Source organism: Neophocaena asiaeorientalis, unplaced genomic scaffold (assembly GCF_003031525.2).
Source record: "Neophocaena asiaeorientalis asiaeorientalis breed wild unplaced genomic scaffold, Neophocaena_asiaeorientalis_V1.1 scaffold220, whole genome shotgun sequence".
Taxonomy (NCBI): domain Eukaryota; kingdom Metazoa; phylum Chordata; class Mammalia; order Artiodactyla; family Phocoenidae; genus Neophocaena; species Neophocaena asiaeorientalis.
In genome coordinates, this window is record NW_020174042.1 from 3,277,956 (window position 1) to 3,301,181 (window position 23,226).

Genomic DNA, 23,226 nt, shown 5'->3' on the forward strand with positions numbered 1-23,226 from the left:
AGCATGTTTGAAGTTTAAGATGTACAATGATTTGTGTAAACTGTGGTGGTAAGAAGTACAACATGATCAAGAGAATATTTAATTCCTAAGAATTACATATATTGCCATGTTAATGTAGAAGCATACCCTTGACCCACTAATGACTAAGTTCGTCATTCCTCTAAGTGGCTTTTGGGACTAAAGGGCCCAATGAGAGATAAGTACCCCACCCCCTCGTGTGAAATAGCCTAGAAGGAGTTGGGCCAATGGGAACTGGCCACGTCTGATGAACAGAGGCCGGAAGAGAGAGCAGTTCTAAGAGGACACGACAATGGACTCAGCCAGGAGATAACCCAGCCACCCGTGCCTCACACACTTCCTGCTTGTTCACGTGACCCTCCAGGCTGAATCAGGGCAGTGACTCCACACAGAGCAAGTAACTCAGAATGGAGCCCAGCCAAATCTGTCTGAGTGAGATATGGGGGATGGTGAGAAGTGCCACGCCAGGAATCAGGGCCTGAAAACGGCATAGGGCCAGGTAGCTGGTGTCCTTACTCTCCTTCTTGTTAGAGTGGATTTGGCAAAGCCAGCCTTTAAATCCTTCTGTCCACCCCAGAAATCTCCCGGCGCCTTGGGGACCACCCCACTCACCTGTGCACCTCTGGAGGCTCCCTCTGGATTTTGGAGCTTGCCTCCACCACCTCTTTGGCAACTTTGCCACTGCAAAAGACAGAAACACAGTGTCTGTGCACAGACACTCAGAATGGAAGGGGAGGGGTGCGCACACTTTTTTTTGTTTTTTTTTACTTCACAGTGGTCTGACCCAGCTCTAGGAATCCGTGCCTTCTCCTCCTCCACGAGGGAACATGACTATAGAGTTTAAGGGGTCCTGTGGGCATAAGAAATGAGTGGAGTGGAAAGGGAGGACCCAAACGGGTACAGGCCAAAGTGCACTGATTTATAAGTACCATATTCCAACGCAAATGGCTGCCCCAACCCAGCCCCATCATCAAAATGGAAGCATGGGTACCCACCTATATCGAAATCTGCTTCCTTTAAAAAATATCTTGCTGCTTGACACAGTCTTGATCTGACTGGATTTTGCATACCTGTAAGAGAAAGCAGAGGAGAGGTGGCAGTGACACTGGAAAGTCCAAGCAGAACATGCCACAGAGTGTGGTAATCGGATATTTTGACCACCAAGAAAGAAATACATTTTACTGTATGACTCAGCGTGCGTGCGTACACACACACACACCTGAAAGAAAAGTTACTTTCACCATGTGTATTGCAATCTGATTTTTTCTATGCGATCTTTTCTCCTTCTTTTATATGCTGCTGATGACCCACACATTTGGTCTCGTAATCTATTACTGGGTCACGACCTGCAAAAAGGACCAGGTAATATTGAGGATCAGAGGAATTCTTTCCCAGTTCCTGCTTGAGCTATACGGAGAGGGTGGGCTGGGTCACAGGGCATCATTAAATTCCTTGCTGGACGGACCTTCTTGCCTGTACCTGTACCAGCGCTGCAGCGGAAAACAGCTTCCTGGTGACACAGGTCACTCACCGTGTCACACAGAACCCACCTATTGTGTATTTTCTAGGAGATGGCACCAGGGGCCCATGTCACCATGGAAACGGTCACTGGCTTCTGAGTATTAAGAAGGGTTAAGGGCTTCCCTGGTGGCGCAGTGGTTGAGAGTCTGCCTGCCGATGCAGGGGACACGGGTTCGTGCCCCGGTCCGGGAAGATCCCACATGCCGCGGAGCGGCTGGGCCCGTGAGCCATGGCCGCTGAGCCTGCGCGTCCGGAGCCTGTGCTCCGCAACGGGAGAGGCCACAACAGTGAGAGGCCCACGTACCGCAAAAAAAAGAAGGGTTAAGTCACCACGACCTAGTGCCCTTTAAAAGAACCCTCGCTGGGACTTCCCTGGTGGTCCAGTGGTTAAGACTCCGCGCTTCCACTGCAGGGGGCGTGGGTTTGATCCCTGGTTAGGGAACTAGATCCCGTATGCTGTGCCGCGTGGCCAAAAAGAAAAAGAACCCGTGTCGGTCGATGACTAAGAAACACAAGGAACAGAGGCCCAGCCAAGCACTGATTCAGCACCTCTGAGCCCTTCCCGTAAATAAGAACAAAACAAAAACACTCTGAAAAAAAAATCTAGAACGTGGACTGCCCAGAAGCCGAGCACAGAGCACTTAATTCCTGTGCTAAGCTCAGGAAGACACAGACTTTGCATTTGTGGAATGTAAGGCCCAGAGGGCCTAGATATTCATCTAGAAACCCCCATAAATTAGTGAACAGATATAAATTACATGCTGTGGTGCACGTATGAAGGAAAAGATGCAACGAAAGTGTTGGGGTGAACGTGGTGCCGATCTGGTCTGGGGGCCACAGAAGGTGCCCTGAGGAAGGGACCTTTGAGCCGAGATCCAGGGAGGGAAGGTGTTAACAGGGCGGGTGGTGGCAGTGCTCTAGGCAGAAAGCCCAGCAGGCAAAAGCTCTGAGCCTGAGCACTGGAGAGCTAAGAAGATGATCTGACATGCATTTCCCGGTACTGTTATTACGGTTGTTTTACATTGGCTCACACGTTCTCCCCCCTAATGTAGCAGGACTTGACCTCGTTAAAGATTTGGTCTTTGTCGTCAGAACAACGGAAAGCCACAGAAACACTCTTGCAAACTGCCTGAACCCACAGAGAAGGGCCCTGGCTACAAAGGATAAATGTAGAGAGCAAGATGGGCAGGGGAAGAAGGGCGCAAGCCCAGGGAAGGGGATTCCTGCCAAGGAAGACAATGTGGGAGCCCTAAGGACAAGCAGAGCACATGAGATCCACACCCCGGAGGGGGTCTGGACACCTAGGACAGGCTGCTGGCCAAAGCCAGGTTACAGACCATACCCAGTGAAGAGGAGAAAATGGCCCGGCAAGCCTGGCTAATGTGGGGCAGCATCCACTGTGCCTCGTCCTCTGAGGAAGTGCCTGCTCGGGGCCTGTCTGCTCCCCGCACCTCCAACCTTAGCCCTAGAGAGCCATGGGCCTGACACATTTTCCGTCACCGGATGCCTCTCCCCATCTTCTCAGCAGGGTTGTTGCTCCCACATACTCAGAGATGGAGGGTGGAGAAACATTCTAAAGCAGATTCTGCTTTTTTTTATTGTTTTGCTGTTATTGTTCTAGGTTCCTAAGGATCCTCGGGGCAAGGAAGTCTGCTAAAAAGATTACTAAGAGTCTTTCTGTTTGTTTGTTTTTGTCCTTCTTATTTTTTTTCTTATTAGTCATCCATTTTATACACATCAGTGTATACATGTCAATCCCAATCTCCCAAATCATCACACCGGAAGAGTCTTAATTACAGTTTTTGAAATTCAGACTCAACTCTGTGCCCATTTTATGGAAGATGCCAGAAGCTCAAAGGGGTGTGGACAGCAAAGCAATTCCGGTGACAGGGGGGCTCTTCTGGGGAGCAGTGGGCGGCTCTATCTCTCACCCGTTCAGCCTCAGCTCCTGCCCTTCCAAGTCCCGCGTGGAGGCCACTCTCTTCTCCTTCCACCCAGAACAGCCCCTTGGCGGGTGGCCTCAGTGCCCCACCGCAACCACACAAACCCAGAATGGCTCAAGAAAAACAGGTCAGAAGGCACGCTGTGCAGAGAAAGTGAATAGCTGTCTGCTCAGGACGAGAGGACTGATAAAAGCGTTGGCTTCTTCCTGGCAGCTGAGTGCCCTTGATGATTATTTCCATGATTTCATTTGCTCATAGACACTCTACCGAGAGCATTACCACCAAACCCACACCCTCCCAAATGTCCAGGGAGACGCCCGATAATGTTCGGGCTGAGATATTTAATGGAATTTTAACAGGGGAATTTATTCTGAGAGCTTGCACCCCACAAACCCCCTGGGAATTGAGAAACAGAGAGTAGGATGGAAAGAAATACACGGGGGCAAGAGAAAGGTGGCTGGGTCACAGGACATGCACCTAGCCGTCCTTCCAAACCTGGCTGTGCATCGGCTGCCCCTGGAGTAGGGGTTAAGAATACCAGCTCTCAGGTTGCATCACTACAGATTCTCATAAAGCAGGTCTGGAGAGGGGTCTGGGAGTTTGTATTTTTATCAAACACTCCAAGGTCATTCCAAGGCAGCCTACTTGCACTGGAGAAACTCTGAGTCCCCATATTCTCCTTGAATGACTCCCAGGTGGCATTTTACCTGAAGAAACAAGGGGCCAGCTTCTTCCCTGCTTTTGATCCTATGACCTTGGTCAAGTCATGTTGCTTCTCTGAGCCTTAGTTTCTCTATAAATTTTTTAAAGGGTAAGGGTATTATAATGCCTAATTCGTAGTGTTTTGAGGAGGGTTAAATGAGATTAAATGATTTGAAAACACCTAGAGTACTACCTGCTCATTATATAATACTTTCCCTCCCTCTCTCCCTTTCCCCCACCCCCATTATCACTCTCCAGACCTCTGTATTGCCTTCTCACTATTGAGCTACCAAAGCCAATCCTCTAAGCCATGACCAATCCCGGGAACCATGTCAAATGCTCTGAAGGCCAATAAAAGAGCCTTTATGCTCTAGCTCTAGCTGACCTGTTCCAGCTCTCTGTTCCCAGGCTCTCCCATCAACGAGCCCAGAGCAAAAGTCTTCCTCCCAACGAAGGCGATCAAGGCACAACCTAGTGAAAACGGCAATTCTCTCTCCTCCGACCTTCTTCCAGGCCTGCCCTCTCCCCGCTTCCACCTCCAACTCCCCATCAAACTTCCAGCACAGAAGCAGTGACTATTCTCAAACACCTGACCTCACAGAGAAATCCCCAGTTGACCAGCACATGACTTGGCAACACATGTGCATTCACATGGTGGCTTCATCACTGCTTTCCTTTCTGCTATCACAGCTCTCCACCACCCCCACCCCAGAACTGCCAGGGCAGAGCCACTGTACCCAGAGACCACTGTACCCTTCCATGGCACTAGGGAGTTGTGCCCACTCCTGACGTTGAAGGTGTGTTTTAAATGGGGTAATATATGTGAGGCGTGCACACATGCGGACAGTGCCTGGAACAGGCAGAGTGTTCCCTGAGTGTCAGTATCATCCGATGCACACACAGCACAGCTCTGCAGGAACACGCCTCCACTCACCCCTGCCTCTAGCTTCTCTCCTCTGGTACCTGCTACCACAGGGGCTGGGGATGGAAGTCAGCACACTGGGTGGTGCTCTAAAGGCCGCCTCTAGAACTAACAATACAACTTCCCTTTTTCCCACGGTTTACAGCTTCTGGAGTAATCAGAGCAATAACGACGTATGTTATTACTGAGCCCCTACTAGGGGCCATTCACCATCCAAAGCATCTTGAATACGCTAATTCATTTCATCCTCACAGCTCTCTCCTAGGAGGAAGCAATCCACATTTTTACATGAGGAAATTGAGATAGAGAACGGTGAAGTCACTTAACAATGGTCCCATCATAGAAGCTGGAGGCTGCAAACCCAGGCTTGTCTGTATTTTTAAAATAATGCTTTAGCCATGCAGGTTCTTAGACTTCAGAAAGCATCAGGATCACCTGGCAGGCTTTTGAAAACACAAGGTTCTGATTCAGTAAGTCCGGGCTGGAGCCCAAGAATCTGCCTTTCTAACAAGTTCCCAGGGGATGCTGAAGCTGGTCCAGGGACCCTAACTTTGCGAATCGCTGGATTAGAGCATTGAGCCCTAGGCTGCAGGTTCACACTTCCTGGGAAAGGTGTATCACTACCAACATCTAGTCCCCTCCTCCCAGATTCCGAATTTTTAAAATAACAGCTTTATTGAAATATAATTCACATAACATAAAGTTCACCCTTTTAGATTTTATGTTTCAGTGGTTTTCAGTATAATGCACGAAGTTAAAAATTCATCAAAAAAACATTGTCATCACCCCAAGAGGAAGCCCCCTGTATCCATTGGCAGTCCCTTCCTTCTTCCACTCCTTATCTCCTCTACTCCTTAGCATCATGTTTTCAAGTTTCATCCATGTTGTAGCAGGAATCAGTAGGTACTTCCTTCCTTTTATGGCTGCATAATATTCCCTTGTATGGATATACCACTTTCCTTTATCCTTTTATCAGTTGATGGGCATTTGGTTTAGCTATTATGAAGAATGCTGCTATGAACACTCGTGTACACATTTTTATGAGGACCCAGATTCCAATTTAATTGGGTCTAGGGTAGGGTCCACGGTGGTATTGTTTAAAAGCTCCCCCAGCTGATTCTAACATGCAGTCAGGCTGAGAACCTCTGGTTTAGAACCTTATTACTCAAATGTGGTCCATGGGCCTGCAGCTCAGCATCACTGGGGAGCTTATCAGAAATATGGACTCTTGGGCCCCACCCAGACCTACTGAACCAGAATCCACATTCTAACAGCATCTCCGGGTAATTCACGTGCTCACTAAAGTGTGAGAGGTGTCAGTTTAGGGAGATACTCTGGGTCCTTGACAACCAAGTATAATACTGTTCCTTTGACAAAATGTACACTAACTCCAGATAAGGAATTTATTAGGGACTGCCTTTATGTCCTGCACACAATTCCATACAAAGTTGGGAACAGAGAGTTTCATCTGAGCCTCCACTGTGTCCTCAGTGCCTAGCGCTGACATGGCATAAAGCTAGTATGAGATAAAGATTCATCAAATGGAAGCACCAGGGAGCCACTGAACCCTTCAGGGAATCCAGTGTGCTTTCAGGGAATCAGCGCCCAGAAATGGCATGTTCCAGTGCTCATTTTAGGTGGTAGCACCTAAAAACACACGGCACAGAGGAAGCTCTGAGATGGTGACTATCTAAGTCTGCGTTGGGGATCCTCTGGGGGTTGGAGCAGGAGGGAGAATCAGAGTTTCTGCTTCTGGGCTCTGTTCCCAGGCAGCAAATCTCAGAGTCAGGGCTTTCAAACCTGATCAGTGGCCCCAGGCCAGCTGACAACTAGCACCATAGTCATATGTTAAAAGCACACTAGGGAATTCTTGGCCACTGGGCCTCCCTGTTGTCATGGCAGGTGGAGTGCAAAGGAGGGAGCAAACCACCCCCAACCCAGAAAACAAGATCAGGGCCCTTGCTCTGCCAGCCGAAACCATGAAGGCGCAAGTGCCGGTCAGCTGGAAGCAGGACCAAAACCACTGCCTGGGAAAGGGACAGAGCAGGAGAGGAAGCAGGAGCCCACTCCTGAGCTTCACAGGATCAGAGCCCTTCAGAAGTGACTGGGCTCAGCAACCAACTGGCACTCAGAAGACTTACACCGTTAGTGGAGGGGGTAGTTGTTGGAGTCATAGCAGCAGTTACCACTTATTGATGGTCCGCGTGCCTGGCAGAACTGAACACTGCAGGGCAGGGACTGCCAATCACATTTTACAGATGAAAAATAAATCTGAGGCTCGAAGTGTTCAGTGTTTTGCTCCAGGCCACACGGCTAGTAAGCGACAGAGTCAAGTTTCAATCCCAAGCCTCTTGGCTTCTAAAGCCCACGGTCCTTAACACTAGGCCACAGTGATGCAAGCAAACCATGCCTGGGCCCCAGTTCCCTCCATTCTACATATGAGAAGGCTGAGGTCGGCCACTGGTCCAAGGTCACACAGCTGGGTCAGGACGAGCTATATCTCTCCTCTTTCCTAAGGAACAGGGATGGTTATGGGACAGTGGAGGAACACAGGGTTTGGGCAAAACTCAGATCAGTACAAATATTAGTGATTAGAAGTCCTAATGGGAGAGATGGGGTAGCCTGTCCCAACCAAAGCAGAGGTGTTGATGCAAGGACTCGGCCAACTCTATAGGGTGCCACCTGTGCTCACAGCTACACTCCCTGGGTTCTGAAGCATCTACAGATGATTGGAAGTGCCTTCTTTGATATGCCTAGTTGGCTCATTCAATGACAGAATTATCAGACCACTTTGTTAGATGCCAGATAATGAGTGTATCCCAAAATGTCCAAAACGGATTCCTTCGATTGTGGGTTTTTTTCCCTTCTTCCCCCTCTTTTCAATTCTGTTTTTACCTTTATTTGACTCCATATACCAACTGACTTGCTCACACGTGATAAAACAATATGTGTGCAAAAAAAAAAACCTACTCAATGTCCTAAGTAATTAGATAGTGGTGATGGATGCATAACTTTGTGGATTATACTAAAAACCACTGAATGCGTACTTTAAAGGGTTAATTTTATGGTATATGAGTATTATCTAAATTTTTTAATTATTTTTATTTTTTGGCTGTACGTGAGCCTCTCACTGTCGTGGCCTCTCCCGTTGCGGAGCACAGGCTCCGGACGCACAGGCTCAGCGGCCATGGCTCACGGGCCCAGCTGCTCCGCGGCACGTGGGATCTTCCCGGACCGGGGCACGAACCTGTGTCCCCTGCATCGGCAGGCGGAGTCCCAACCACTGCGCCATCAGGGAAGCCCTATCTAAATTTTTAAAATGATTAAAAACAAAAACAAAAAAAAATGTGCAGGCTCCAAGTAAAGACTAAGAGCACCAGACTGCCTGCCTTTCCTTTTCCCCACTCTCATGTGGATGGAGAGGTCTAGACATGCAGATTTTTCAGAGGCCATCAGGTGTTCTTTGTGTACCAGTTCTCAAACACTGCAGGGGACTCACAGATGCCTTGAGGTCTCATTGATACGCATCATCCTTCCAAGAAGCACAGCATTTTGTGAATCATCTCATGCTCCTGACAGGATCTGCCCAGGATGTAGGGGTTTCCTGGGACACCAGACTCTCATTCTAAACCTGGGAAAGTCCCAGGCAAACTCACACAACTGGTCACCCAACCTCCTGGGGAGCAGTGAGCAATGAGTGAAGGGTCTCCAGTCCCCAGTCCCGGCTCTGGTCCCCACCAACAACACAGCTTCTCTATTTTTATCTTTTTTACATATCAGGCTTTGCCTACACTTTCTGTTTAAGGGAAAGAGTTCTGTGGCTGAAAAGGGGTTTGAAAAACACTGTTCCAGCCTTCATTCTCTTGATGGTCCTTGTCAGCCAAAGGACGTTCAGAGATTCAGCATTTTCAGGTAAGTCTAATAAGAAAGACAGTATTTCAGTGGGGAGGGAGTCGGGAAATAGAGCAAAAGCCGCCTGGATGAGCTCCAGGGATGAGCGGTGCTGATACTCCAGGCGGGGCTGGCTAGGTTCCTGACTGCATCCATCACCACTGTTCTTCCAGTCAGCAAGTGTCTCAAAGAGGAGAAGCTAGAGCTCATGGAAAAATCCTAAATTTTAACCTCTTTTGAAAGCTGAGAGCTTTATGGATGGTTTCTGAAGTCCTGTCCAGCACTGGACTTTCTACAATCCTAGACTGATGGCATTCCACCCACAAGCCTTTGGCTCTCATCTCTATATACTGAGGCCTTCTTACTATGAACATGTGTGACTCCCTGCCCGAGGTTTCTTTTCTAGTGTTGAGAGCACATTCAACCCATGCTCAGAGAGTATTAACTCTGCCCTCATAAGTGTCTCTAAGCCAAAATGAATGGGGAATTAGTAGATAAACAGCCCAACCTCCTTGCTGGTCAGTGGGAGAACTTTGAGACCTGTTCTACAGTCTGACAAGAGTTCCCCAGCAGAGCTGAGCCCAGCTGCTCTCAGTAGTGACTGCTCAATAACGTGTCCTACATTGCTTATTTCTCCCTCCTCCACTCCCCTATTGGTATGTTCAGTAACCACATCCCAAAGAAACTACTTGCACAAAACTCTTCTCAAGGTCTGCTTCTGAGGAGACACGAACCGAAAAAAGATCCCGTGACACGCTGGATGGAAATAGCAATATCAAAAGAAAAAAAAAAAAAATCCCACCGCAACTCTATGGGAAACACCCAACGTAAAATAAAGTTCAGGACTTGATTAGGCCAACAGTGGTTGGGAGTCACCCTGAACAATGCACCAAATTTATAATTCACTTAAATATACTGAAAAGGACTATATTTAAAAAAATGAATATGCAGCTGTTTGCAAAACATAAAGGGTTCCAGGGGTGCTTTTAAAACCTATGATTAAATGAATAAAAGCTACTTACTTATAAAAGGCCTGGTTCTCCACCCCACACTTCCAAAGATGTTTGCAGGCAGCTGGTGTTGAAGTATGGAACGCCAACATGGCTTTTTTCTAATAAAAAAATAACAAAACAAGAAAGGGCATGTTAAACACAGTGTATGTTTTTCATGTTTTTCCTTCAAGAATTTACCTATTTGCATCCTGCCACTTACCAAACAGATCTGAAGTAACTGATGCATTACTGTGTTCTTAGAAGTGTTCCTGAAATGGTACTCCCCCCTCCCTCACCCTTTGCAGAATATTACTAACCCATCCAGGCCCTGTTTCTGATAAAGAACAGCTTCACAATCCTTCTCAACACTCCAAGCATTGCCTAACTCTCAATCAGAGTTGGATGAGTTTAAACACTTATTTGCCATTCTTGAATATCTAGTGCTTAAACCAAAAACTAGGATCAAGAAAATCCAGAAACTTCCAGACCTAGCTCTGAGGCTCAACGTTTCGGTAATGGCCTCCTCCCAAATGATGAAGCCAACTAACATTTTAAGATTCCCTGGACTTACAGACTCTGTTTATAAAACCCTAACCAGCACTGGCTGATAGCTATCTTTAAGTATTATTCATTTGTTTTATCATTCTGGCAAATTACAGAGGTAGGAGGAAGCTCAATTTTCTATTTCTCAAGTTTATCACAGTCTACTTTTTACACAGGGGTATATGGACAGCATTGCTCACTGAATTTATTCTTAAATGTGCAAAGCCGGTGTTTATTTAACTCCAAACTTCCAGTATCATCACAGACTTTAACATCGTGGTCTTCTGGGGGCTACAAGACTAAAGGCACATTTTACACTTGACTCTTTCTCCTGCACATACACACCTGCACACACACACATGCACACACAACAACAGACAGCTAGAAAAACAGTTTCTGACCTCCTTCTGGGTGCCAATCACATAAAACGTCTTCCCTTCAAACTTCAATTTGCAGACATCCGACCTAAGAAAAGAAAATCTCTTTGGGTGAGAAGAAAAAAAGTAGCAGCTAACCAAGGTACCTGGCTATCCCAATGGTATCCGCCTGACTCACAAATGCCAAGCAGACTGCAATGAAACGAGATGTTATCTTATCATGGCTGAAGGTCTAATGAGCGGCGAAGAGCCCCCAAGTGAATGATACAGCAATTTTCTTCCCAAGAGAGGCTCCGAAGGCAGCTCAGAATTATTTATTCCATTGTTTTTACCGTGAAGCTGCACCTTTTCTCCAAGGAGCTCTAGGGGTTTCATGAGCATTAATGACCAGAACAATGTTAATTGGTCAGCCCATTTTGCAAGATAGGAAGAATGTAGTTATTTCATATTCGGTTAATGAAACAATATGGATTCACAGTATCTGTAACCTTTCACATCCATCTCCAGGAAACACACACCACAACGCAAAGTTTTCATTTCTGCTCTCCCTGTTGATAAATGAATAATTGTATTAGATACTGAGATGCTCAAAACTGTTAAGGACAACTTGATGAACTGTAGTCAAAAGACTTGAGGCTTCATCTTAAGGAGCTGCTCAGTTAAAATCTGACTGAAATGTAGACCTAAGGTCAACTCCTTGGTGAGGAGACACGTGTAAAGAGAGGAGGGAATTCTACTTTTATTCCTTTGATCTAATTCCTAGGACAGTGAGGTGTGCCCCTGTGCTTTTCCTGGGGGAAAAGGAATTGTGAGGTCATATTAAGCTGTGGAGAGGATTTGCAAGAGTGACAAAGCTCAATGGATGTCAAAAACAAAACAGAACAAAACTAGGTTTAACGTGGGAAGAAAATTTATTTTAGTAACATGTACATGGCTGCTACAAATATGTGCCTAAGCCGTGGCTGGAAGGGATGGGGACGACATCAGCACCCCACCAGGAACACCAAGATGTAGAATCCAGGAACAAATGGTCTGGTGATTGCCCATCTCAACTCTTCAGGGTAGCCAAGAAGAAACTAAAGCCCCAAATGGGAGAGACTTGCAATTAATCTGCACGTGAGACATGTCAGGTTCTAACCCAGCTACTCCAAAGTTGACTAGTACCTGAGAATCAAACACCCTTCAGCATCCTCAAGCCTTTTGTAGTCCTAGGAGAGGATGGGGAAGTTCCTGCCCGAACTGCCCATGCTCCCCAAAGTCAGCAGAAATCGCTAGGGAACTTATCCTGGAATGGACTGAAGTGTGGTTAACATTGGAGCTTCTTTACAGGTACTGAAAATACGGGGAAGAAAACTGGTAACTCCACCATGTTATACATTCATAAAACATCCTTGTTCACAAATCAAATCACTCTCACACACACTATTCTACCTGCTTCTCCCCCATCTCCTTTCTTTCCTATAAAGCAGTCGGATATAACTGATGCCCATTTTATGGACGAGTACATTGAGACACAGAGAGTTAAGTGATTTATTAGAGGCACATGAGAGTTTGAGAATGATAATTGTGGAGGAAGAGAATAAGTGGGCACAGATGGGAACCGAAAGTATGACATGAATAAAGGCAGTGATAGAGTGGGAAGAGAAGATACTTAGATAAATTAGCATTCTTAGAAAGAGAGGGCTGATGATAAAAAAGAGCAGAAGGTGTAGGGAGCAAAGTGGACATGAGCTGACTGATGCTAATCTAGTAGAGAAGGGTTGAAGGGAAGGCAGGTGCTAAGAGGTGAGTGCCAAGACGTGGTGGCGGGGGACTTGATAAAGAGTGCTGAGAGAAATCCTGAAGCTAACAGAACCATGAAACAGAGGTTCACGTAAGTGCAAAAGAGCATTTCAAACCCAGGACTGAGGATGGATGCCCACTGGCCCATCAAGAACTTCAGACCCAAGGGCTCAGGCCAAAAGAGTGAGCCCACCACTCAGTGAGACACTGGGTGACAAATCTGTCAGGGACCATCAGGGAAGGAACCAAATCGTGCTGAAGCTATGAACCAGACTAAGCCCTTACGATATTCCAATGCACATAGAATGTTCAGCCTTCTTCACTCTTTACTAAAGCTACTTTGTTCCTTGATTGGACATAGTGGGCACTGCCGGTCCATCCTCCCATGTCCTTCCGGACACAACCCAGACTTTATTCTTCCTCTAGATCAACTGTTCATGCAGATGGTGCTCTTCCCAGCCCCGAAAGGATGGACCTTGATTTGACCAACCTCATCATGGAATTCTTCTTCTTGGAAGGATTAGTTTAAGGGGGCACATACAACCCTCTCCTACCCAATGAGATACACAGGAAGTCTCCTACAGAGCTTCTGAAAAAGTTACCCTTGTTTTAATAGGAGACACATGGAAGGGGCTGCTCTCCTTCAGGGAGTGTTTCTGCGTGAAGATGTAAGGGCCAGAGTTGTGCGCATGGCCATTTTATGAGCACAAGCCTGGGGATAAAACCCACCACCCTGGGATGGCAGAGAAGAGAATGGAGGGGTCCAAGTCCTTCACGGTGTTGTCAGGCAGTTAAGTTAGAGGATCACGGGGCTGCCCGACCCCTGGAACTTTTGCTGTTTGAGATAATCAGTCCTCTCATTTGTAAGCCACTGTGAGCAGACATTCCTGTTCCTTTGAGCGAAAAGCATCGTCACTGATACACTGGATTACAAAGGGGGAGTCTAGAGCGAGGATTCAACAGAAGAGAATGGAAAGAAGTGAGTGGAAGAGAGGGGGTCCTGAGTTATTCAAGGGAACTTGCACATTTATCCTGCCCTGACCTAGCCCGTGGTCACCCCTCTGGCCAGCGTTTCCTCACCAGCCATCCTGGACACCTTTTCTTCAAAGGCAGAGTCCCCCGAGCCCGGGACACCCAAGGTCTAAGACAACTGAGATTGGGTTCCATTTTTAGATGAATAATCTCTTTATAAGAAGTTCCAGGGCAGAGAATTGGATCCTAGGCATTCTACCTGACATTTCCAAGCAAAAAGTCAAAGGCTGGGAAAGAAAAACGAGATTAATAAAAAAAACAAGATTAAACAATTTTTTCCGAAGAAGTACTCACTACTCACCATTTTATCAAATGGATTCTCTTATTTCCCTGAAATACCACAAAGCCTGCAGCAGTAAATCCTAAAAATGTTGTCGTGCCTGTTGAATCCTGAAAAAAAAAAAAATAAAGACATAAAAACATATTTGGATTAAGGAATATAAAATAAAGGATAAATGATATGCTTATTCATCCTCACCCTGGGTTAATTTCAGGTTAATTACAATGACTGTAGAAATAAACTAAGCTTCTGAGATGGGACTTCCAACCATAGTACGCCTAAAACTTGGACGAGGGCCAGGAATGTATAGCTTTCCCTTCTGAGGAATGGACCTTCTGCCTCACCAGGAACCTCCTGGGAAAATACAGATTAGTCCCAAACCACTAGTCTACTTCCAAGTGCGTTTTGGTGCTGCCTGAGTTCTCAGATCTGCCCTACAATGTGGGAAAACTGTTCCTGGTTTTCATTAGCCCTGAAACCAAATCCCTGAGCGTCTAATCTAACTTGACTCAATCCCACACGGGATTTCTGGCAATGTAAATATAAAGACATGTCTGGAAATGCCTACTTTGATTCCAGCCTCCACCAGGAAAACTAAGCATTGATAAGGAAAGGCAAAGGAACAACAACAAAAACCAAGTCAGTCTCCAAGTAATAAATAAAACAGAGAGGCTCAAATTTGTGGATAAAATCTAATTCACTAAATGGAATAATCTGATTTATACCATTCGCAGGAAGAGACATCTGGCAAATATTCTAAAATAACTGTGCGGGCAGAGCCAGCCACTGTAAACAGGCCCCACTGGTTCTCTGCCCGGGCTGCACCCTCACAGATCCTGATGGCACTGGGCAACAGGCGTTTATGAAGCTTCCCAGGTCCTTCTAATAAGCAGCCTGAGCTACATCTCTAGCAGGAGGACTTCACCAAATACTATTAGCTGGTCCCATCTGGGTAAAAAAATGTTCTAGTATGACTCAAAAACATACCTTTAAGAGCCTGGCTGATATAAACGCTTAGTTTAGAATTCAGGTTAGAGTCTGACTGATGCATAGTTTAGGATATGGAAAGAACACTGTTTTCATAAAACATTTCTGGAAAACATGCGCTTGAGCCTCACTTTGGGAGCTTGTTTAAAAGGCAGATTCCCCAGCTGCACCCCCAGTGATTCTGATTCAGTGGCCCTGGGGTGGGGCCCAGGTTATTCTGACACAGGTGGTCTGGATTTCCCACTTGAGAGAAATGCTGTCAAGTATTAATTCGAGAAAAAGGAAAAAAGAAAAACAAATACGTACTCCTAATGTGAATTTTAAATCTTTCTTTTTTCCTTCCACTTACCCATTTTTAAAGACTGCATTCTTACTGGCAACGGCCTTTGAAAATAAACCTGTTGGGATCCTATAACTTCTCAGGAGTAAAACCATCCACTTGATGGATGAATGAATTAGCAAGCAATTAGAAGAGGCCAATAGAGAAAATCTACGACCCAAACATGTGACTGCAGCCCACTGTTGTCCCTTATGATTAGGGGCGATGGGTCAGGCTGTGGAAGTATCCTAGAAGGGATCCTCCAGACCTGCATACCAATTAACTCTTTTCTGGGCAAAACAATCATTACATGTCGACCGGCAGTGAGGGGCATTACCTTGCATGGGTGGGGATCCACCCCATAGGTTTCCAAAGTGTGAGCTTTCAGGAGTAAGTTAAATTCAGCAACTGGTGGGCTCTGGCCTCTAAAATCACACAAGAGAAGTTTAGGGAGTTAATATGAAAAATAATAGAAACATGGAGTTCTTTCATTCAATAAAATGTGCTATTCTTAACTAAATAAAGAGAGAAATCCCATAAATAGTAAGACTGGTCATTATTCCTCTCCACGAGGAGCCCTTTGCTAAGAAATCTGAGCCCATGTTCCAGGGCTAACTGTTCCATTATAAACCCACACGTACTGTGAGAACTCCAGTGACCCGGACAGTTAATCAAGGTTATCAAGTTACCAATAAGCAGGGGCCCTCACAAATTCAATCTTAATATGAACTAAAACTCAGCATCTGTTCTTTCCTACTTACTTTAAAAGATTATCCAGGATAAATGGCATTTCTTTTTGCTCAGGGTAGGAAGTGGGCAAGCCTGTTACCCCATTAACAGCCTAAAAAGAGCCATCCAGGTAAGAAGAGCTGTCAACCATTCCACTGGAAAGCCCTGGATTTGGAAAGGAAATCTCAGCCACTTCTAGTCCTAGCTGTGTCCTCCAGGGTGGTAAACAAGGTCTTGGCCCCAGGCAGAAAAAGGGGGCTGCAAATACAGATAGCTATGAAGCCCTTTCAGGGCTGACTTCCAAACCAGGGTTGTGCAGCATTTCAAAGACTCTGCTTTGACTAACAATATCTCACACGTATCTTAGAGAATCCGAACCATTCTCCAAGGATAATATGTAACCTGAACAACCAAGAAGAGTTTGCTAACAACAGGAATGCAGTCTTACGTCCACAATGTAAAACTGTATTGCAATATTAACTCTATTTCCACCCAAGCCTCTCCTCAAAGATGGATTCCCTCCCCACCCCCTCAAGACAGCGAAGAGTCCTCATGCCTCTAATGAAAACAGTATCCCATCTTCCTTCTCTGTAAAGCCTTTCAAGATCTTCTCTTTACCCTGAATGTTCACTCTAATATGTCTAAGGAGCATCTTCATTTATTCATCAAGATCAGCACGTGGGGACCCCTGTAATCCAACAACTCATTTCTGACCATTTCTTTGATTCTTTTCATCCCTTCCCGGCCTCTTCCTCACCTCAACCACTCTCTCTCTCTTCTCTCCTTTGAGAGACCCTAGCAAATGGATTTTGAAACTCCTAGGTCTATCCTCCATGTCTTTTTAACCTTTGTTTCATTCTCTTAAGTCTAAGGCTTTTTGTATTACATTCTGAATTATTTCTTTATTCAAACCTCCAGCTCATTAATTTCTTCTCCAGCTGTGTGCATCCTGCTTTCCTTCCCACTGATGAGCTGTTTTAAAATATCAGCTAAATATTTCATTTCTAATGTAATGTCTATTTGGCTCTTGAAACAGATGCCTGTTCTTATTTTATGGAATAAACTCTTCTTACTCCTCTGAGGATATCCACTTTGTTTCTTTTAAAGTCCAATCCCTGTTACTCCATTAATGCTGTTTTCTTGGTGACAGCCCTGTGGTTTGCTGAATCAGAGAGTCTTATTCAATGAATTGATGTTTCCTAAAGTGTTTGGTGATTCATGGTTGGATGCTCATCTTTGTATTTTATGTTATTTGTTTAATACAGTGGCCTCCAGAGGTTGTAGAGAAGGGCAAGACAGGCCACATGGGAAGAGTGTGAGTTAGTAACTTGATTTCAGGCTGAAGGTTGTAGTTCTTTCTGGATATTGTCCACATAAGGTACCTCCAGCTCAAGCCTGCTGCTGCCCATGACTCAGCATAAGGGAACCAGAGGAAGAGGTCAAAGCTGCCCAACTATTTCAGATGCAGTTGCCCAACCACCACGATGGCTGCCCTGTTATCTGTTGCCTGAAGCACCCAGAACCATTCCTATTCTATGTCTTTGACCTGGATTCCTTCCATCTATTTCCTATCTTCCAGAGATACCGCAGGACCTCTGATCCAAAGATGGTATTCTTTCTTGCATCTGCTTTCTAATACACTTTCTATCATCCACAGGGACTTGGAGAGGGAAGGGAAGGGAGCCACACACGCTACCTTTTTCTTTTAATAGAAGAGGTAATTTTTAAATCCATCCTTTACACAATGTATTACTGAGGGATTAACTTAAACACCTTCTTTAGGAAAGTAAGGTCTTTCTAAAGCTTTCCGAATTCCCTCTTTAGTTTTGATGTTCTGAAGTTTCACTGGGACATACATAAAGGGAGCCTCCTTATTTACTCACCCCGATCAGCACTTTACGACCCTTTCAATCTAACAAATCCTATCTTTCTTTGACCATTTCTTTGATTCTTTTTTTTTTTCTGAAGGTGTAGTCATTATAATTGTTTCTCTTTTTGATAAAGGAACAAGAGATTCAAGAAAATCACCAAGTATTCTGATGGGGAAGGGAAAGGGGACTTTCTGCAAGTTTTTGCAATACATACAGGTATTTCTCCCTTCATAGCTCTCTCATAAGTTCCTGAAGTAAAAGCTTACCTTTCACCAGCAAATAAAGATAATTATTGAATCTGAATATTGGGGGCTTCCTGCCCCCACATACACACTCTCTCTTTTCTCTCTCACTCACTCGTTCATACACTCCCTCACCCCCCTGGCTGGGGACAAAGCACAAAGCTGAGCTGTCCAGCACGTTGCTAAGCAGTGCCCCACTCTGGTGGCCCTCAAGGCAAAACTTCAGCCTAATGACCCAGATTGAGGCCAAAGAGAAACAGGACTAGAGCTAAAGCAGCCCAGCACGCCCCAGGCCACAGGCCACCAGCTCTGCTCCAGGATAATCCTGCCGCTTCACATGAAAGGCCCTCGCTCCGCCTCTAGAGAGCTGGCCGTTCCCCTTTGTGGCAAACTGTCAACCTCTTTGTCGAAACAGCTACTTATTCTTGAAATTCGACTTTGGTTTTGCAGCACACCCTTCTTTGCCATTCAGTCTGGGAACAAGTTAATTCTGAAAGGCTATAGTTTGGAAGTTCCTATTGGAAAGTCAGGACTTTTTGCTTGCCTAGGTGGTCTCTTTCTGACCACTTCCCTGTCCTTTGTAAATCTGATGAGCATCTAATTGCAAGCACTCAACCCCAGATGGCAGCAGGGTGCCGTGCTACACAGCTCCAGAGGACACACCATTAAACTCAGAGACCTCTGCTCATCAGGAGCTATCATCCAGGCGTGAAAAGGCAAGTCCCTGTCTGGGAAAAGATTTTGGCAACACGTACAATCAAAAAAGGACTCCTGGGCTTCCCTGGTGGCGCAGTGGTTGAGAGTCCGCCTGCCGATGCAGGGGACGCGGGTTCGTGCCCCGGTCTGGGAAGATCCCACATGCCGCCGAGCGGCTGGGCCCGTGAGCCATGGCCGCTGAGCCTGCGCATCTGGAGCCTGTGCTCCGTAACGGGAGAGGCCACAGCAGTGAGAGGCCCGCGTACCGCAAAAAAAAAAAAAGAAAGAACTCCTATGTAGAATATTTTTTAAAAAACCTCCAATAAATCAATAAACAACAATAAAATAATTTTTAAAGATAACTCAGAAGGAAACATGGCAAAAGACTTGAATAGACACTTCACAAAATAAGATATCCAAATAGCCAACAACCACATGACAATGTGCTTAACCTCTCTAAGATCAGGAAAATGAAAAACTCTAAGAAGTCACTTACACATCCATCTGACAGCCAAAATTAAAAAAAATACCAAGCACTCATGAGCATGTGCAGCAAAAGCAACTCTCACATACTGTTGGTAGAAGACTAATTCAGTAGAACTATCTGGAAAACTGACGTTATCTCCTGAAGTTAAACATGTTTACCCTATAACACAGCAATTCCATTCATAGTTATACATACAACAGGGATGAGTGCCTGCTGCATCAAGAAATACATAGAATTTTCACAGTAGTGCCATTTGTAACAGCAAAAAAAAACAGGAAACAAATGTCTACTAACAGTAGAATGGATATACAATGCAACACTATACAGCTGTGAAAATAAATGAATTCAAGCCACACACAACAAGATGGGTGACTATTACAAAAATAAAACTGAACAAAACAGGCCAGATATAAATGAATACACATTGAATGAATTCCATTTATATGGCTTTTTTAAATAAGCAAAACAAAACTAAAGTATTTAAAGTCAGAGATGTGATTACCTTTGGTGGGGGGAAGGGAGCAGATAAATATTGGGAAGGGGCATAACAGGGGCTTCTGAGGTGTCACAAATTCTCACTTTGACCTGGGTGGTGGTTACATACATACTCGCTTTGTAATAATTCATTGAGCTTGACATCTATGTTTTGTTGGCTTTTCTGAATTTGTGTTATGCTTCCATTTTTAAGAGTTTAAGGAAAAGGAAAAGAAAGAAAAAAGGCCGTGAAGCACTGGGGACCCTCATAAATTATTGGTGTGAATGGAGCAACCCCTTCAGCAAACAAGCCACAATTTCCTAGAAAAGCTGAACTTGTGCAAACTCTATGGCACAAGCTTGTACCCGGTTTCTACACCTAGGTTTGTACCTACACTTAGGGCCTCTTTTACATACACCCCTATGAGAAGTATTCAAGAAGCCATAGTAACTTTGTAATAGCAAAAACCTAGAAACAACCCCAGTGTCAACAGGAGAATGGATACATAAAATGTGACATGTTCATATGATAGAAAATTAATTTCACAGAAGCAAAAATGAAGACCTATGGCTGTATGGATCAATGTGAAGAACCTCAAAAACATCATGTTGGTAGGGGGAAAGTGAGATACACAAATAGAGTGTGATTCCATTTGTATGAAAGTCAAAAGTAGGAAAAAACTAAGCATACATTACTTGTTGATGTATGGAGTATATTTATAAAAGCAAAATAAGAGAATGAATAACCTAAAATTTAGAATAGCATAGAGAAGGGAGGGAGGTAATCTGGAAGGGTCACGTTAGGAGACTTGAGATCATCTGGTGATGTTCTAATTCATAAGCAGAGTTAGGGGGTCATGGGTGGTTTTTCAACCAATCTTTAAATGATACATATATTGAATATACTCTTTTATATATCATACATTTTCAATGATCAAAAGAGAAACAATTCCTGCCTTTTTAGTAAAAGAATTATTGGGTGAAGTATTATGCAATCTAAAAGCACCATTAAACCCAACAGACTAGTCAGGAATATAAGAGATACCCATGCAGAGCAACCTCTTACCAAACTCTCCTGTTCTGAGCAATATATAACTGTTTATATTGTGAAGCAGTATATATATTTTTTTCACTTACTATTCATCAAGGAGGAACTCTTATGCTCATTGTATAGATGAGGATTTTGACACGCAAAGAGGAAAAGTAACTTGCTCAAGGTTACTCAAGTATCAGGTGGAGGAGTGAATGCAAATCCAAGGCAGCCTGATTCCAAAGGGCTTCTCGGGACCTGCGCTACCATCACGACCAACATGATATGGTCCAGGGCCATCTGCCTGCTCTCCTGGATGCCAGGCTGAGCATTCCGAAGTGACATGGTTTCTATTGGTTTTTCTAGAAAGCATTTTTCAAATTCTAAACATTTCATGTTATCGGTATTGAGGCGCTCCATCCCAGATGACAGATATTTAGATCTGAATAGAGAGCAGTGATATCTTCTTTTAATCTAGGTCAGAGATCCCCAGACTAGAGTCTGCGGGCTAAATCCGGATCGCCACCTGGTTTTGTACAGCCCTGGAACTAGAAATGTTTTTTCCATTTTTAAATGGCTTGAAACAATCAAAGAATAATATTTCATGCCCTGTGAAAATTACATGACATTCAAATATCAGTCTCCATAAATAAAGTTTTATTGGAACAAAGACACACCCATTTGTTTGGGTACCATCTGTGGACACTGTCATGCTACCATGGCAAAAATGAGAGGTTGTGACAGAGACCATATGTTGTGCAAAGCCTAAGATATTTACTAAATGGCCTAGGATAGGAAAAGTTTGCTGAACCCTGATTTAGGAACTGAACACAGGACTAGAAAGCAACTGAAGCTGTGTCTGTTTGATTCCATACAATGGAGATTAAAAATAGTACCTATCTCCAAGATTTGGTGTAAAGAATAAGCAGTTAACAGATGTAAAGCCATTAGACTAGTGCCTGACACAGAGCATGATCTCTCCTCGCCCTCAGAATAGCATTTGTTCCCTTCCTAGCCCTGCACGTGCCTGAAATCAGAAATATGACTTCGACTGGAAGTGTCAGGAAGCATGCCAAGATATTTACAGTAGAGCAAAGTCCTCTCTTCAAAATAAAAGTCCTCGAATTGGTATCATTTGCGTTGGGTTTGACTCAGATCTCCAATGCCCAAGCATTTCAAAGACTTAATCTAAAAATTCATACACAGAGAAAAGCTACAAATGTTCAGAGAAGGAAAAGGGTTCAAAACCAATGGAGAAAAGGTAGAGACCCTGATAGCACTAAGATACCCCTGAGTCCCCCTGACTCACTGAGGAGGAAATCATTGAATAGTCAGGTTTTCAGGAAGACATTAAGATCAATTAAATAGAAATTTGTTTTCCTTTCAAATCTCCCACTGGACATTTGTTTCTGGCCAAAACTCTGTTTGGTAATGGAAAATAATGATTTTCTATCCTTTAAATCTGGAACCAGGAATTGTTCTGCTAAGATTAATAGTGTCTCTAATGAGTCATTTAGAGATAAAGACCAGTGTTTAGTTGAATTCTTTTTCAAGAACTAACAATTCTCTAAAGATATACTTTTCTAATAAACTAGGTGAGGTCAAGTAATTATGTACTTAACTATGTATCTCCCTTCTGCCTGTCTTGAAAACTTTTTTTGCCAAGAGAAACACTCTCTCTTATTGATCCTCCTTTAGCATACCATTACATAGAGTACAAAATCATACAGCATCCCAAGGATGAATGCAAATTATTAATGGACGTTAATTGTGGAGTGAGGTGTGGGTCTTGACAGCAATGACTTGGGCTGCTTGGAGCACAGGTGGACAGGGAAGGGGGTGGGTTTGGATCCACCTGAACCATTTGGGTCTGTGAGCTCCAGAATTAAACTCTTGGGTAAAAGACCAATAGAATGGTCTGCTACCGCAAAGTAGAATTCTCAATTTGAGTTAGGTTAGATTTTGCTGCAACTTGGTTGCAACTTTAGAGTTTGTTTACCACTGGCTCCAAAGCTTGAAAGTGCGCTCAGAACTTGCCTTTCATCAGGGCTTGGGATCTTAGCATCCACGAGACTCTGGAGAGTTCTCCATGCTTTATGGCTTGGCTGCCAACTTTCTGAGCTGCAGGAAATCTCCTCTTCTCTCCAGTCCCACCCACGGCTCTCTGCACCTCAGATGACCATTTTCCTTCCTGTGGTCATGTCCCCCGCCCTTGGCAAGGGATGTCCTGCCCTGGCTGAAGGTCTGCAGTGCCTCCGAGGGGTTTCACTCAGCTCTCCTGCCCTGTCTGACGTTGGCATACTGCCCCTCTTCACTCAGTGAAGGCCTGGGGTCCAATGGTGGTGGGAAAGTGCAACTCACTCTGTAGCTGGAGTCTTTGGGGTCCCA

The 23,226-nt window shown here is 44.8% G+C and overlaps 1 protein-coding gene across 1 annotated transcript in view; it reads right to left on the minus strand.

The window, feature by feature from the left end:
* Window positions 1-23,226, minus strand: part of FRMD3 (FERM domain containing 3) — a 294,060-nt gene that overhangs the window by 55,704 nt on the left and 215,130 nt on the right. The window contains exons 7-12 of the mRNA XM_024753892.1: window positions 15,647-15,734; window positions 14,025-14,113; window positions 10,934-10,997; window positions 10,020-10,108; window positions 1,014-1,088; window positions 631-699 (exon numbers count right to left, since the gene is read on the minus strand). Of these exons, the coding sequence (XP_024609660.1) occupies window positions 631-699; window positions 1,014-1,088; window positions 10,020-10,108; window positions 10,934-10,997; window positions 14,025-14,113; window positions 15,647-15,734 (474 nt within the window). The remainder of the gene's footprint in view (window positions 1-630; window positions 700-1,013; window positions 1,089-10,019; window positions 10,109-10,933; window positions 10,998-14,024; window positions 14,114-15,646; window positions 15,735-23,226) is intronic.